This window comes from Amblyomma americanum, chromosome 10 (assembly GCF_052857255.1).
Source record: "Amblyomma americanum isolate KBUSLIRL-KWMA chromosome 10, ASM5285725v1, whole genome shotgun sequence".
In the NCBI taxonomy this organism is placed as follows: Eukaryota; Metazoa; Arthropoda; class Arachnida; order Ixodida; family Ixodidae; genus Amblyomma; species Amblyomma americanum.
This window is the reverse complement of record NC_135506.1, coordinates 7411283-7427632: the sequence shown is the minus strand read 5'-3', so window position 1 is coordinate 7427632 and position 16350 is coordinate 7411283. Positions and strand designations below refer to the sequence as shown.

The window sequence follows — 16350 nt, the reverse complement described above, 5'->3', positions numbered from 1 at the left end:
CTGTTGGTCAGAAGTCTCGACTTGGATAGCTGGCCGCAGAAGCCCAATTTCAATGAGGTTCAATGCGAGCTTGTCTACGTGCTGTGATACAGGCGCGGGATAAATAAAGGGTTGAAATCCGGAACCTCTGAGAACCCTTCCGCAAAAAGTCACACTTGAATCAATTTTTAATTGAGTACGGGTGTGGAGTAGCTGACGATGGCAGTATTTCTGCAGCGCTGTAAATGTTTGTTTAAAATAAATGCTGTCATGTCCGTGCTAACGGCCAGGATGCACTACTGCAGGAATGCATGCGTGCTGCGCCTCTTAGGGTTTCCGTGCATGGACTCCGAGCGTTGTCAATATGACGACCAGCGAAGAGAGGCGCAGGGTTTCTCCAGACAGTTACCACGCCCTCGCTCTTTATTTGGAAAGTGCTGTCTTAGAATTCGAGCTATGCTTTCGTGGTGATCTTGTTCTTTACCTACTGATACTTCTTCCTTTCCTACTCCTGCCTTCCCACATGAGATAACGTGGATAAGCTGTTGCGTATGGGCGTTGTTCCAGCATAATTCGCTGTGTCTGAGATTAGCGCATTCCGAAAAATGGGGAAACCACTCACCCTACGTATACATTAATTTGTGAAATCACACGCTCTGCGAAACCGTCCACGTAGGCACTTGAGGGAAAAAGAAATACGGGGTGCGTAATTTTTCTCAATTGATCTTGATTAGAAAAAAAATTATGTCAACTAGTCTCGTTTCAGATTCTGGCAAATCTTAGAAAAGCAACGAGCACACATTCGTTTCGAAGTCAACGATGAATTAATGATTGCGTTGTACCGAAAATACACGAAAAATAAACAACGCATAAAAGATACTTTATTAATGCACTCAATTACGTTGATGTAAAACAAGTTGACATTATGACAATGCCGTACAAAAGCGTTTTGGAAATGTCCCTATCAATAACGCTTTGGAAAGCGTTCGCTTACGTTGAGGCATGCGACTTATTAATTAAAATATCTTGCAATTATTATTCTAACAAAATGCTGATTTTCATAAAATTGTCTGTGCGGCGCAAGTCTCTGTTTTACAAGTTTCTGTAGCCGCATCAAGCTTCGAACAACGGCGTTTTTTATTTTATCATTTTTTTTGTGATTCAAAATAAGCTTGAAAATGTTAGGCAATTGTTTGAATAGTATACGCTCGAACGAGCTCTGGCTTGGGTAAATATCGTCATTATCATGATCAGTCAAGCTGCATCCAGAAGAAAACACATTTCCGATTGTGATCTCCGATAAACCCTGCTCAGTGCCAACTGCAACAACCTTATCCGCGCAAACGTTCTATCCTCATCTGCCCGCCTAGCTCTTTGACGCCCCCTGCAGCGCTTACCTCCTCTCCGAATACAGTCCGTTACCCTTGAAGACCATCGGTTATCAGCACTCTGCACTACATGCCCTGCTGACGTGCACTTTCTGTTCATGATTCCAGCTAGGATATCACTAAAGCGCGACATTTTAATCAACGTGGTCACAACTTCGAGGAACTTAAGCTATTCATTCTTCAATTAGGCTTAAATCTGTAAGCGATAGAAAAAAGAGGCATTTCTCATCCAGCAATTTAAAACCTTACAACCAGCAGAGATCAACATATCCAGAAGAAATTTAGAATCTCTCAGGTACATTCCGGCACTGGCGTAATCCTTTAAAAAGGGCTTTCAACATTTTTCTTTCAAAAGAAAAAAAGAAGTGGCACAGTTTTCGCACCACTTCATATCGCTGCTTTATAGCTTCTTTCAGCATATCCCTCCGCCACGACCCTTCCCCTCCCTTGTTCACATTCTAAGTGGCAACCTAAAGAACTGCGATATGTACGTTATTGCAGCAGATAAAATGAAATGCCATGAGCGTTTATTGTCAGCTTTCAGCACTCTCTCTTGGCGACGTTATTCTCTAAGGGAAGAGAAAGGGGCTGGGGAAAGGTATAACGAGAATGAGGAGGAAAACACTTTTGCTTGCAGTCTTAATTTAGGAGGAGAGAAAAGAGAAGGCTGGCGGGGGGGGGGGGGGGGGGGGACGAAGTCCTCGTAGATGTAGTCCTTGTTTCGAGTCATGGATGAACTAAAGCCATTTGGTAAGCTCTTTGAAAGGTGATTTAGGTACTTTCAAGATGAACAAGAGGAGTGAGTTCAGTATGTGGCCTTCCGATGTCGCATGTGGTCCGTCTTTGCGGCTCCATGTCTCGCGACTTTGTTGGCCTTTGGAATTCCAGGCGCTTGCGAGGGAAAGCCAGGCATTCGTGAAATGAGTGGGCTGGACTCTCCCCAACAAAAGGCGGCCAGGACGGGTGGCCGCTACTCCCTGGTCACACGCCTTGCGTAGGAACCGATCGGCTGTAGCTTGCGTCCACTCGGTGTGCGGTTCTTTCGTTAGCCGAATGCATGGGTGGAGGTTGAAAAAGTCAGTTCTGTAAAGAAGACGAGGTAAATATCAGAGGAGCGTACTTAAACTTATCAGCAACGCTTTTGCAAAAACAAGAAAAGAATTCTGTCAGCTTTCTGGCTCTCCCGGGTAGAGAGGTGGCAGAAGTTGCTGTTTCGGAAAATATCCCTTATCCAATCCTCACCGCATTTCCCGGATTGAAAACATTTCTGTCGGCCAGCAGGAAGACGCCGGTATATTTGGTTCCGACACGCAATAATGCCGACAACCGATGTCATAAACTCACAGAATTGTCCATTACACAGATATTATTATGATTGTTTAATGGTATGGGGGGGGGGGGGGTAACGTCCCAAAGCGACTCAAGCTACGAGGGACGCCATAGTGAAGGGTTCCGGAAATTTCGACTACCTGGGGTTCTTTAACGTGCGCTGACATCGCACAGTACACGGGCCTCTAGAATTTCGCCTCCATCGAAATTCGATCCCGCCGCGGCCGGGATCGAGCCCGCGTCTTTCGGGTCAGCAGCCGAGTGCCATAACCACTGAGCCACCGCGGCGGCAGATATTACGAGTGACAAAGAAAAAATGTGAAGTGGGTAACAACGCTGATTTACAGTCATGGGAAATCTAACGTTAAACGACAAAACGACAACCAGAAGGCACAGGAGCCGCCTTGCAGCTACGACAGCATGAACCGATAGAGCCCGGTTGGAAAGTACACAAAATTGGTTCCGCATCAGCGCAATCGATGTTAGGCGAGCTGAGGGGCGTGCCTTTTGTTGAGTCTTATCATATAATTCCTATCATCAACCTCTGCTCTCGTCCCACAGTAGCTGAAAAATTCTTTTGTGTGATTCGCTTCTGCCGTTCTGTTTCGAAAATGTCTTTTCACGAGAATTAACACCGCTGGTTTGTTACACTCCAAATGAGACCAAGGTGCAATTGCGCAGGTGTTTATCTAGTTCTTAGTTCATGTTATCTGAGTTGCGCCGAGCCATCAGTATAGTTTTGGTCGCCTCTTCCTCGTTGTACGTTCGTGACTGCAGTACACAACAGGCAGGGCTGAAGGTATGTTCCAGCCTTTGTGTATTAAAAATAGGTTAAAGTCAAGCTGTATAGCTACATACAGTTTGTTTTTGTTGTTCAACTGTTGAATGAAATGAATGTCCTTCTATTGCAACCACGATTATTTTGCTCTCGCCTGTTCAGTTTTCTAACCGAATATATCACAGACATTAGTGTGAATCCCTAGACATACATGGCATACGTATACGTTCCCAAGACTCCCCATAAATTTGACACAAAACACTGCCAACCATGTTTCTGGCTACTTTTACGGCATTTTAAATCCGCGCTGCACTCCATAAAACTGCTCACATATAAAGACAAGACAACTGGATGCCTCCTATGGCCGATATTTTATAATGTTATATTTTTAATATCCTTCGCTAGGGTTATGCCGTCCACAAGGCCTGAAACTCGCGTTGGAGCTTCCTTACTCGGCTTTTTGCGTTTGTGGAAATCGAAGGTCTGTGTGCCGCCGAAATGCATTCGGCTTGCTGAGTGAGTCTCTTTCTGCAAAGAACATAAAAAATTCACATCGCGCCGCCAGCGCTGATGTTCTATGCTGCCGCAGCTGACGTCGTCATACATCAGGATGACAGCACATTTAATAACACAAGGCAGACAAGCAACAAAGTAGAGGACATACATCACGGCGACCGGGGAGCGTGCCTCCATTGTGCCCTGTCTATGATACGCTGTTCCCATTGAATACGCTGTCAAGCCATCAACTCACCGAACTTTCAAATCTCAGCAAGATGGCGTCAAGCAATATCGTTATAAGTGCGCTGGATCGACAATACTCTGTGGAATCTTCATGTGCTCTATTGGAACTACGATGGATAAACCGTGTGCGTCATACTTAGAGAGAACACGAGAAGTGGTTAGACCGTTTCTTAACGCAGAGAAAAGCAGGTTTCACTGTAAAGCGAAGACAAGGCGCAGTAAGCTCGAGAAGAGGAACCTGAAGCAGCATTCCTGATTCGCTGTGAAACCTACTTTTATCCGTGTTAAAAACCGGTTCAATAATCTCTCGCGTTCCCTCTAAGTCTGACACATACTGTACCTACTCTTGCTTTTGCTCGGACAAGCAGATTTTCAGCTATGAAAACGAAAATGCAAGAAGTGAACTGCGACATCAAATCGTGCAAATGCTACCGGCGTTGACGATAACAACGCTCTTGAAAAGTTGTCCGAAATATTTGAGGAAAAACTGTACATAAATAAATTAGCTCTGCGTTCAAATACCCCTGATTTAATCTTGAAATTCCCTGGAAACTTTGCATTCTCCTTTTTTGACTGCTTCCAACAGTTTTGTAAAATTAATGAAAAAAAAAAGGACTCCAGGGAGAATATCACAGGGTAACTTCATTTTAAAGTTTGTACATGGGAAATAATCCTTTTCTTTCTTTTAAGCTCCCTGCTAAAGACATCATTTAACTATATCCTCATTTTCACGGCTGAAAACTCTAGATTATTTATCTTCCCTCGTAAAACGTTGTCATGCACGTAGAACACAATTTCACAGTAATAAATACCATGTTTAGCAACGAGTAATGGCGTGATGTGAGCTCCGACATTACTCTTGTTCTCATAATATCGATAATGCTATATTTAAGAAATTAATATAAAGTGCCGATTGCTGTATCTTTGCTTCTGCATCAATTTGTGTAATTTTTGCATATTTTAGCTCCTATGGCTTGTGTATATCTCTTGTAACTGTCATTGTCTTCATATTGTCACGAAGTGGTGACTGCACTCCGGAGAGCAGAAAGGCTGCGACAACGGCGTCTAAACAAAACTGTTTATTTGGGCTGACCTGCGCCCGCAATGGCCTGAATCACTCGGCGGCGGCGTAGCAACGAGCGTGCTCGGAGGTCGTCGAACAGAATGCCCGCCGCTGTCGGCCGTGCTCAATTCAAAGCTGGTAGCGAACTTTCCAGATAAAGCGTGCAAGTTACTAGAACATTCCGGAACAACGTAGAATCAGCTCTGCCTGGCTGCGATCAATCGAGATAAATCTAGTCGCGTCGTGCGTCGCAAACAAAGCGATAAAGTGGCGTGGCGGCAGATTTGAAGAAGGAACAAACACTGCAAAGATTCGCGGCAATATGTATCCAATGGGTCTCTGTTACTTACAATGTATCAACAGTTACCTCTGCATCACTCCACTACAACAATCATGAAGTTATTGCTGTGTTCGCGCAAATAAACTAACAATATCTTAATTACTTTCTCTCATGCGATCTTTGGGAACAGCGGTGTATAAGGGTAGAAGTTATCGGAAAGGTATAAGAATAATCGTAAAATTATGCAAACGCACTACGATATGTGAGACGCCTTCCACCGTGCGCCATGAAACAAGTGGCTCGAAAGCTTGGTGGCAACGCACAGGCAGAACACCAGACTAGAGCACAACAAAACAAGGAATACTGCGCCTTAGGACTGGCTTGCGGGGTTGGCTGGCCCAGCGCGGTTGCCTGGCTTGTTTACCGTGAAGTCTTCTATCCAGGGGTATTTCTTGGGGCACGGTTTGCAGCCTACGAGTTCTTTGGTCTCTTCGATGGGCGACTCGGGAAATTGGCACGAGTAAATCTTGGGACACTTCTGGAACCTGGTGGCCCTCGAGCACTTTTTCTGCGAGTATTTGCCCAGGGGTTTCGGGTCTTTCATGAACTGCACCACTTCTTCGACTGTGACCAGGAACACGTCCTTCTTGGTGAGCAGCCAATCAATAAAAGACAGGAAGCCCCGCTTCCGCTCCGGATCCCACAGCCAGTTTTGGTGGATGAATACCGGAAATGGCGCCCGATTGGTTTTGTAGTACCGCTCGAAGTTCGACCTGCGCGAGCATGGAGGTTGAGACGAAGAAAAAGCGGTGAAGCGACATCAGTTGAATTCAGATTTCTCCTCTGAACATTTCACATAGCATAATCATCATCAGCATTCCTTATAACCTTAAAGGCTCTAAGGGCTCCATAATGTTCGAGGACAGCTGCGAAGGGCATTACATAAGGGTAATATAAAACACGTGATCGCCACAAAACAGCACACAGAATAGTCTTTATCACGAATCACGAGAATAAAACAGATAAATCACTACAACCGCTATTAAAAATAGGTACAAAAGTCGAAGTGACTGCAGTGGCAACATTTTTAGAATTAGCTACGCTTACAACGCAATCAGAGATTTTTGTGGATCGAATAGCTGCAAGTAGTGGTGAGGAAGAAACCGAAGCTCTGCGCGTGAAAAGAAAAAAAAATTGCAACATTTTCTAGTAGGAATATGAGTAGAAGATAAATGAAAAAGGTGCTTTCGGTGTGGCATATTATAAACTATTTAGAGCAAAAGTGTTACAGCAGCATAGCACAGTGGGCGAGTTCGTATTGCATCTTGAAAGAACGAAACAACGCAATTAAAATGAAGGACGTGTGCTGTACGTGTCTTTCCTTTTCCTGGTCCTTCATTTTAGTTGCGCTGTTTCGTTCTTTCAAAAATTATTACACTTTGAACCATACGCTTATCATCCAGATCAAAAATTGGTACGCATTCTCACTATTCAATTGAGATTTACCAAATGACCCTGGTCATCGTGGGTATTTTCCCTTCACACATAGGACAACAAAGAAGATCTGAAATGCTATTTCAGAGAACAGATCAACCTGCCCCCTAGCGTGCAAGCTACACTTTCGTCTTAATTGTCGTGTCTCCTTTGTAGACTTGACCCTTGGTACTGGTCCCCCATTACGCCAGAAAGAACTAAAACTGCTGCAAGAGTTGGTCCCTTGGGGACTAACTGGATTTCTGTAACTGTCAGTCCCTAAAATAGCAACCATTATTCCCTTGGAAACTAACCACAGAGGGAAGTCAGCCACAATTATTCTCCACACCAACTGAACACTCATCCGAAGGCTTAGAGTGCTCTCTCGCACACCACCTTATTTTCCTGGATTTTGTAACGCAGCTCTGCTATCGAACTAATATACACATTCTCTCGCGCTGACCATTGCACATCGTGGTCTTCATCTCCTAATACTAAAGTCGAACTAATATCGACGCCAGACGTACCGGCGACCCAGCAAAGCAAAACAATGAGCCTTCAGAGCATAAGACATCTACAGAGCTGCGCTGAAATTTCGCATTAAGGAGCATCGTAATCGTCCTTGAATTTTTTCTTTATGACATCGCCTCATTGTTCTCTCATGCTTAGAGGTAAGAGTGCCTGTACCTGAGGAAGTCAAACATGTCGGATGCCGTGGATGGTTTCGGACTACAGGTGTCGGGCATCACGCAGGAGCTTTCGCCGCCTGAATCGTCGCCGCTGGGTGTTTCCCGGACAAACATGTTGAGGGGCACCATCCACAGGCCCTTGTAAGCACCGCTCGGACAGATAATGTTCTCACAGATGTCCTGCAAGCCGAAGTCCAGGGTGTACGGGTACAGGGGAAGGTAGTCCAACCTGGTGATTGAGAGGCGATAAAAAAATCCTGTTTCTCACCAAAATTCGCTCTTTTCCAAAAAAAAAAGATATGCTTATTTGACGCTTCGGTGTGCCAGAGCCGTTGCGAATGCAGGACTATGGCTGAGCAACTGTTGTGGACTGAAATGCCCTCCCCACCTATACCGCCGCCATCACGCACCCGTCTGTATATTCAGATGCTGTAAACACATATTTCAAGACAATGACTTGTACTTGTTGATGAATATATTAACCCACCCCTTATGTAATACCCCTTGAAGGGGGCCTTTAAGCTGAATAAAGTGAAGCGAAGTTTACGCTGTCCCCCGCTCAGTGGTCACAGAGAGCTGTTATGCACAGCACTATTTTTCTAACCGGCAGCTAGCGCCCCTACCTTGGGATTTTCAGTGCTTTTGACTGGGGCTTTGGCACACATTCGATAGCATTGTTGCCCCCTTGCATAGAGCACTTAGCTTGCGCCGCTGCGTATCGGGCATTAGTTCCGAAATAAAACGTAAGTAAAACTTCGACAACGCTTAACCTGCCCTTAAGATTACCATGCTATAGCATTAGAGATTCCTCCCGCGCCAGTACTTCTCTGTCGTCTAGGTTGTGCCTACACACTCATGTGTGGAATTGGTCATTCCGTACATTACTTGCCCCCCGTGGCCGGTTGTTCACAACCAGCTAGGCAGGTTGCCACCGGCCACGGTGGGCAGGTCGTGATGACGTCACATGGTCACGTGACCTCTCTCGACCATTCAGTCGACACCTGCCATGATAGGTAGGTTGCTCACAATCCGGTGGAGTGGTTGCCACCTGCAACGATGGACAGACGATGGCGTCCCAAATTCACGTGGCCTCTTTCGCACAATCAAGGCGGTTGTGATAACGTCACGAGGTTACGTGACCTCTCTCGACCAATCGGCGAACTGCGTGACACCGAACATCGGCGGGGTTTTGCTGTGACAGTTCTAGAGCCTCGCTGCGGAATTTAAAGTAACCTTTTAAGCACCTCTCAGGTTAGCAGGAGAGGAAAAAAATTGGCAGTGGCTTAGCTCGGCTATGCCAGGATATACGTAGCGAAAGCTGAGGCAAAGTTTGGTTAGCCTTGGTTAATCTTGATTGCAAGTCCAGGTTAGTCTGCTTGTTTGGCTAGTTGTTGCCTCGTGGTTCGTCACGCCGTTGGTCACGTGACCAGTCACGTGGTTGGTCACGTGGTGCGGTGCGACCGCAGTCGGAATGCGAGCACGGCGAAACTGCGAGTTCGTGGCCAATGTAGCTTTCGCTGCAAAAATTGCACGAGTCAGACAGGGGCTGCATACGCTTACGCGGAAGAAATAGGTTTTTTGCTGATAAAAAAACATACAAGTGGAGGAGCGCTGGCGAAGTGACGTGACAGGCTGTCACAGGCTTGTTTGAGCGCGGCGTATTTCAGCTGACACGCAAGAGGACGGCTCGCGAAAATAGTTACAGTAGACAGCCTCGCTGGTTTTCGAAGAATATTCCGGTTGCAACTCTGGCTGCAACCTTCGTGTTCCTCTAGTGTAGCAGACAACGGTGGCTCAGGAATTCCAGAAAGCGAAAAAAAATAGTGTGACATTGAAGGTTGTGTGCAGGAGAACAAGAAAGGACGACATTAGCGGACGTTAAACTTAATGTAAACGGCTCAAAGGAAAGAAGAGTTAGCATCTATAATTTATGGTCAGAAGACAACCGTTACTGACCCGATACAAAAGGGAAGCTTCTACCAACTTTTTCCAAGCGCCTGCCCGTCTGTCCGTGCGGGCGTTACGGGTTGCAGCGGTCATTTAAGTAGGAAGACAATGTCGGCGGCATATACAAATGAGCTTATAAAACGTTCTAACAATCTAAGAACGTCAGGCTCAAGCTGCTTGATCTCTTGCACAAACAGAAACACTTCACCGGCAAAGTTTATGTGCCAGTCACGACTGTTAGCGAGTACACTGCACACATTGTCATTTCAGCACCACGCACTTGGCTACGATCGACGAGTCGTAGAGGAAGCCATGTTTCCGCATCATGTTGTAGGCGTTTCCGTGACCGATCTCGAGGAATGGCGCCCTGGCACCCACCATGTCCCGCTCGGGAATAAGAGCATAGTCCCTCAGCAGCCGGCGTACGCCCAGGAACTCCGCCTCCCATCCGGCGACGTCCATCGTGCGCCAGTACGTCAGGTTGTTACGATGCCTGCGGTGAGAACACTCAAAATGCGTTTGGGAAGGACTACTTGGCTTTCTCTTGTAAGCATCCTCAGTAAAGACCTGACAGTCACAGCATGATTGCCTCCGCTGCCATAGCTTGCACTTGCAGCATTACCTTCAATGCATGGCTACTTCAGCCCACCTGCTATGCCGGTGGCAACCTGACTTTGGATTGGGTTTTCCATCCTCCATAGTACAGAGGGGAAGAATTTGTTGGGAAAGTAAAGAACGTCATAGTTACTGTCAAATGGAGCTCTAATTGTGGCAAGGGTATACATGTTCTTCTCTTCGCCTGCTGGGTGGAGCTGACCGTCGATGCAAGTGAGGTGGGCGCAGAAATCAAAGCTCCCTCCAGGCTAGACAAGGAAATTGAAGTGCACATGGAACGCATATGAGGCTCTTAATGCCTCCCGTTTATGTTTTGGCCTTTCATGGAGTAGGAGCTCCCGTCATGTTTTCAGCTGCGAAAATCTCCTCTTTTTTTTTTAATTGGTAACGTTATGATAAAAACAACACTAATACACAGCAGACCAAAAACAAGCAATTTTCTTCAGCAGAACGTGGTACAAAGCGAAGTTTCCCTCCAAGTGCCACTAATGCACGCTAAATCTCAGCGATAATGAGCCGACGTTTTGTCAGAAGTATAGTGAGCATGCGCCGCCCTATGCCGTTTCGTCTCTAGCGCGAGGTGACGCTACAATTTGCCTCTGCAGGCGAAGTAATCGTCCTCACTCACGTGATAGAGTGCAGCGCGATCTCGTTTCCCGCGCTGTGCAGCTCGTGCACGAACGAGTAGTCCGTGTATCCGGCCGACACGAAGAAGGTGGCGGCCACGTTGCAGCCGTTGGCCCTGTTGCGCAGCCTGCCGGGGGCCAGCAGCTCTCGGTAGAAGTCCATGTTCTGCTCGTTGACGGCGTCGTCGAAGGTGATCATCACGAACTGCGGTGTATCGGCAGCTCTCAGGTTGCCCGGAGGCCGATTGTCCACGCAGAGGCAGTTGTCTTCCAGCCGACACGTGCTCGGGTGGCACTCGGCACTTCGCACCACGTCGAAGACGCAGTGGCCATAGAGGACAACAAGGAGGCAGCACGCTGCTCTTCTCATGACCTGCGTCAGTCAAACAAGGCAACCTGCAAAAAAATTGCATTTAACAGCCCCCTCAGAGCAGCTATGCTGCTGCAAAATAAAGCCAGCGTCCGTCCTTCAATGCACATAATGATCTTAAAACTCCGCCGAAGTTCGGTTCGGGAACAAAAGCGGCCGCGAGGGGCGCCTCCGCCGATCGGAGAGCCGCGAGCGGTAGACCCCGCCGGCAGCGTATGGTGTCGTTGTAGTACAAAAACTTGCATCCGTGCCAGTGATATCATTCAGTCTCTGAATATCTTGAGTAAAATTGAAGCGGAGGTCTTGTATCCGCTACAGTTCCATGATCCTGGCCCGCTCGACGCAGTTATATGGAGAAAGAACGCCACCGGCAGTGGCGTGGCAGGTTCTTTACTGTGGTCTTCTGGCTGCTGCGTGGAGACTTGCCATGCTTCGTGGTACATTGAAACATTGCTCAAACGTTCTGTATGCTCATTAATTTACAATATACTAGTGACGGAAAGGCAAAGGTCGCTTTAGCAGACGCCACTCATTGTACTTGTGCTGCTCACAGTGCCGCATGGCCGGCTTCAGTGGACACTACTCAAAGTTTAACAGCATGTGCATACTGCGGTGCGCTGAGTGGACACTACTCAAAGTTTAACAGCATGTGCATACTGCGGTGCGCTGAGTACTATAGTGGGCGTGGAATTTCAATGGAGGATTTATTGCACGCGTTTGCAACTGTAGCCGAAAAACGTCACAGAAGTGTTAATTGTTGGGGCTAGTTAGTACTGTAGTTGAGGCATATTCTTAGACAACAGCGCAACGGCTCTAGGCCAAAGAAGAAGAACACAGAAAGAAAGGGGGAAAGGACAAACACATAATGTGTTCGCTCTTCTTTCTGTGTTCTTCTTTGGCCTAGAGCCGTTGCGCTGTTGTCTAAGAATATGTCTCAAAAACGTCGCATTGGCTGCTGCTATGCGGCACCATGGTGCTCAACTTTCGGAAGTACAGCACATTTCTTTTTCGCTCGCAATACTTGAGCATCAGCGCGCGCTTTCACCTGTTCATCTTTTCAGTTTATAAACGGTGCGTTCAGGAGGGTGTAGCCCGTCTCACCACAACGTGAAGGTATCGTTCACAAAAACACAAACATTCACATACTTCTACACCGCGCCTGATGAACTGCCAGTACAAGAACCGACACAAAGAAGAACGTTAACTATACGCAGTTAGGCAGTATCGCGCCGCGCCGCTCGCCAAAACATACTCGATGGATAGATGGATAAGGCTGAACCCTTTAAATCGGGCCCGCTAGCCCCCTAGCCACTCCTCGATTTACGCCAGCGCCGCATCGCTTTGGGCACCGCAACAGGCTCTCCGGTAGAGTTGCGGAGAGGTTTCATGACCATAAAGCGCTATGAAAGAACTCTGCTAAAGCTCTACTGTTTTTTCAAATGACAGCTGTGCAGGAAAAACGCACAGGGAATAAATCACGTTGCGTCGGGGGTCGTCGCTCCGGCAAATGAGCCGACCACGATGACAGACAGCGGATGCCAAGTAGAGGCTGAAATAACAGCAACCTGAAAACGGGAACGATATAATGTGTTCGGCGCCCTTCCTGTATGCGTCTGCGACGTCGGGTAGAGGGTCGGTGAAGGATGTTTCTCGAAAGAACAGAGAATTCGATGCGTGAAACGAAGGAAGCAAAGGGAAAGGCTGAACGATAGAGCTGTGCTCGGGATAGTAATGAAAATATCCTGCAATAATACCACACAAATTCGGGCAGAAAACGGAACGTACAGGGGAGAAAAAATAACACCAGTGCTACTATAACAACTGAACCTTTACTACAAGCAGGGGCAATAAATTAGAGGTTTGCGAACGCGCAACAACCAACCACACAAGTAGTGGCGACAGTGAACGGTCTTGGTGAAGCTAGCTATCTAGGTAGACCATCTCCTATCCCGGTGGGGTAATGATCGCCTGAGGGAGCGTGTCAAGCACCTAAAGGCAAGCTCACGCTTCACTGCTGACGATGCCAAGAGGGAGAGTGCAAGCCGAAACTTCATCTGTGCAAAAACCTTGAAGAAACATCGGGAGCGGCTTACGCGAAAAATAATCTAAGCCTTCACATTCAGAAAAAAAGGACGCAGAATGCGTTAGCGCACCTTCAGTCAACCTGCTAGCGAAGGAAATGGCCTTCCTAGATAGCCAGCTTAACCATGCATCACCTTTCACGGCCACTGTTTCATATCTTCTCTTGTTTGGTTCTGGTGCGTTTGAAACTGTCTTATTTATTTCTCCGCCTTATACACAAGCTTCAGTTGTTATCGCGCTAGTGTTGTCGCTTCTCTAAGCCACGTTATTTGAGCTTATTTTGCAGCATTAGATAACCAAACGTAACCCAACTTGACGCTCTGATACCGTTCACTAAAATCGTAATTAATGAAGTATTTTTTTTAACTCAGGAGCTTCAATGTGAGAGCTGAAAATCACGAGCGAAATGTGAGGAACAATGGGCATGGTTTCCAGGCAGTCCGCCAGCGCTGTGCGTGATAACCTCTATTCAACAGAATATACTCAAAGCAAAGGCAATACTGGATGCTTAACAGGAGAAGCCTTTATGTCGCATTAGATAAGAAGGAGATAACTGAGCAGAACGGTAAATAACCATGAGGAATCCGCATGCATAATTACTGATAAACATTTTTTTTCCTGTTGCCGATCATTTAACTAAATGATAGTGAAACGCATCTTTACACTTGGTGCGCTGTAATTTTTTAATTACAGGCTATATGAATGAATGAAACGGTACTCTTCGCTAAACGTTGAAGTCTGAACAGGGTAGTGTTAATTTGGCCATCAAAAATACCCTATTTTCCTGCTTTTAGCAAAACGAATTTCCCTGCCCAGCTTTTGACGGAGGTATTCGAAAATATTCACCGTTTTACAAGCCGCCGCTGATTCCGTCCCAATGAGCGATTCCACTTTGGAGACAACTTCGGTTGTGAGTGCCTAGATTTCACAGCTGTACTTTGCAGTTTTCGCAAGGACAGCGTTATTCTTAGTATCGCATTAAGGAAGGGTGCTGAAAAAGAAACTGCACCCAAAAATGAGTCACAGACAACTGTGTGCCGCGTATGTCTCCTTTTTGTGTGCGCATTGCCTTTTGACACACTGTAGCGAACCAACCCACCCATAAGTACGTGTTAAGCGGTCCTTAGCACAACAACTGACGCCCGTATATCACTAGCAGTTTGCTTAAGAGGAAGCAAATCAAGTTTCTCGCCAATACAGCGAGGAAGACCGGTTTCCTGAAGCAACACCTTGTTGCAACGTCTTGATGCAAAATAAAACCTTCAAGTACCAAGCAGCGCATGGGGCTAATGATGTTACGTTCCTGGAAAGCTGCATATCTGCGTGCGCTGCTTCCAACTACAATATTACCGGACCAAGCATCAATTAAGCCCTCGGACGATGAGCGCATCGACTGAGGATGTCTTCATTTCTCGTCCCGTTATTGATATTGCAGTTGGAAGCAGTGCGCGCAAGGATGTTTAAGCAACTAGCTTTAGCATCAGCGAGAAAGCTACTACAAACACCACCAGTACTTCACGTACCTTCAGATGATATATCTGAGTGAACATTGTCAAAATGAACATTGCCGCAGCAGCATAACGTTCACCGGCGTTTTGGATAATTCCTTACTCGTCATAGATAGCAAACATGATTAGTAACAACAATGACCAATAAAATAGTTTAGCACTACAGCTTTCACGCGACAGCCTTGTTCATAAAGGCAGCAAGATGAAATGACGCGAAATACACCCGGACGTCAGTTGTGTACGCTAGTGGCAGGTTTCCTTCACTTCTATCTAGTCGTGCGCTATGGTCTGCATGAACAGATATCAGAGATAAAGCCGTGAAGTTATGATACTTTCTCATGCAAGTGTACATGTCTGTGCCGAGCAGATACTCTGGCTAGCAGGAAGTGACAGTTATGGCAGCGATGCAGGCAGAATTCACACTTTTTGCCCGAGAAACGGGAGGTATGGATACGTCCAATGTTTAGGGAAAATCCCCAACGTGAAGTAAATTTGTAGTAAAGGACCAGGACAGTCCTGGACAAGGATGAATTTTTCTTCAACCACGAATTTTCCGAGAAAGCTGTTTAGCTTTCCTTTCTAGCCGCATCGCTGCGCTTGGGTGGATGCTAAGAAGTAATTACAACTTTATTACGAAGTATGGATAGCTGGGCAAATTGGTAATAGTTCAGTGCGGATGGTACAGTGAAACAGACGAATGCGCTCGCCTGCGTTGTCTTCTGTTGCGTTTCGTTTGCTTCGCGCTGTACCATCTAAATGAAAACGGGAATTATTAGGAACCACCGAAAAGCGCACACTGCACCGAAGCCTATACTACTGCGCCGGAGATAGCGGTGGGCATACGACTACCGCACACACGCGACGAGAGGCAAAAAGGCATACCTGTATAAAGTCTGCAGAACCTCGTCCGGACGGTGTGCGCACAAGGCCAACGCGGCTGCTACTTGATGAGGAAATCGTGCCGGTGCCCTTACTTATAGTCTCGGACGGCGCCTTGAGCTGTCGATGCCTCGGCGCAGTTACCTTCCGTTGGCACGACTCCAGCAGGAGGATGTCTTGTCCGGTATACACAGCTGGACAGCGCAGAGTCACAAACGATGACGGAGCCTGTGCGTCGGCGCAGACACTGGTGTCTCTTCGTTACTCGCGAGAGTGTGCGTGAAGTCTGCAGTTTTGTATTTGCTTGGCTCATTCAGGCAGCTACAGCTTACACGTGGCTACGTAGTGTGATCAAAAGTCGTCCACCTGTTCCCGCCAGACTACGCAGACGAAACCATTCCTCTGCACCTAAACGTCTGAAAACCATGTTTCCTTCCATTCTTTTTTTCTTTATCTTTCTTTTTAAGTCTTCCTTCATTCCCCCACCCCCCCCTTTCTTTTGCTCTATTATTTCTTTCTTGTATGCTTTGTCTTCTCTCTTTTTTAAGCTTGCTGATGACCTCCCTTCTTCCATCTTCTCTTTTCCTTTCCTTGATTTGTTCT

General features: G+C 46.7%; 1 protein-coding gene across 4 annotated transcripts; it reads right to left on the bottom strand.

Annotated features, from left to right (window-relative positions):
* Nucleotides 1–872: 872 nt before the first annotated feature.
* Nucleotides 873–15998, bottom strand: LOC144106484 (chitin deacetylase 1-like). 4 transcript variants are annotated; one of them, XM_077639302.1, is made up of 7 exons: nucleotides 15751–15815; nucleotides 12744–12843; nucleotides 10911–11281; nucleotides 9948–10160; nucleotides 7719–7949; nucleotides 5923–6331; nucleotides 873–2450 (listed from the first exon to the last, which is right to left on the bottom strand). In XM_077639302.1, the coding sequence occupies exons 3-6, from the start codon at nucleotides 11276–11278 to the stop codon at nucleotides 5929–5931; spliced, it is 1215 nt and encodes a 404-aa protein (XP_077495428.1). In that variant the 5' UTR covers nucleotides 11279–11281; nucleotides 12744–12843; nucleotides 15751–15815; the 3' UTR covers nucleotides 873–2450; nucleotides 5923–5928. The 4 variants fall into 4 exon arrangements, with proteins under 4 accessions (XP_077495428.1, XP_077495425.1, XP_077495427.1 ...); XM_077639299.1 differs by lacking the exon at nucleotides 12744–12843 and having other exon boundaries at nucleotides 15751–15998; XM_077639301.1 differs by lacking the exon at nucleotides 12744–12843 and having other exon boundaries at nucleotides 5983–6331; nucleotides 15751–15998.
* Nucleotides 15999–16350: the final 352 nt, after the last annotated feature.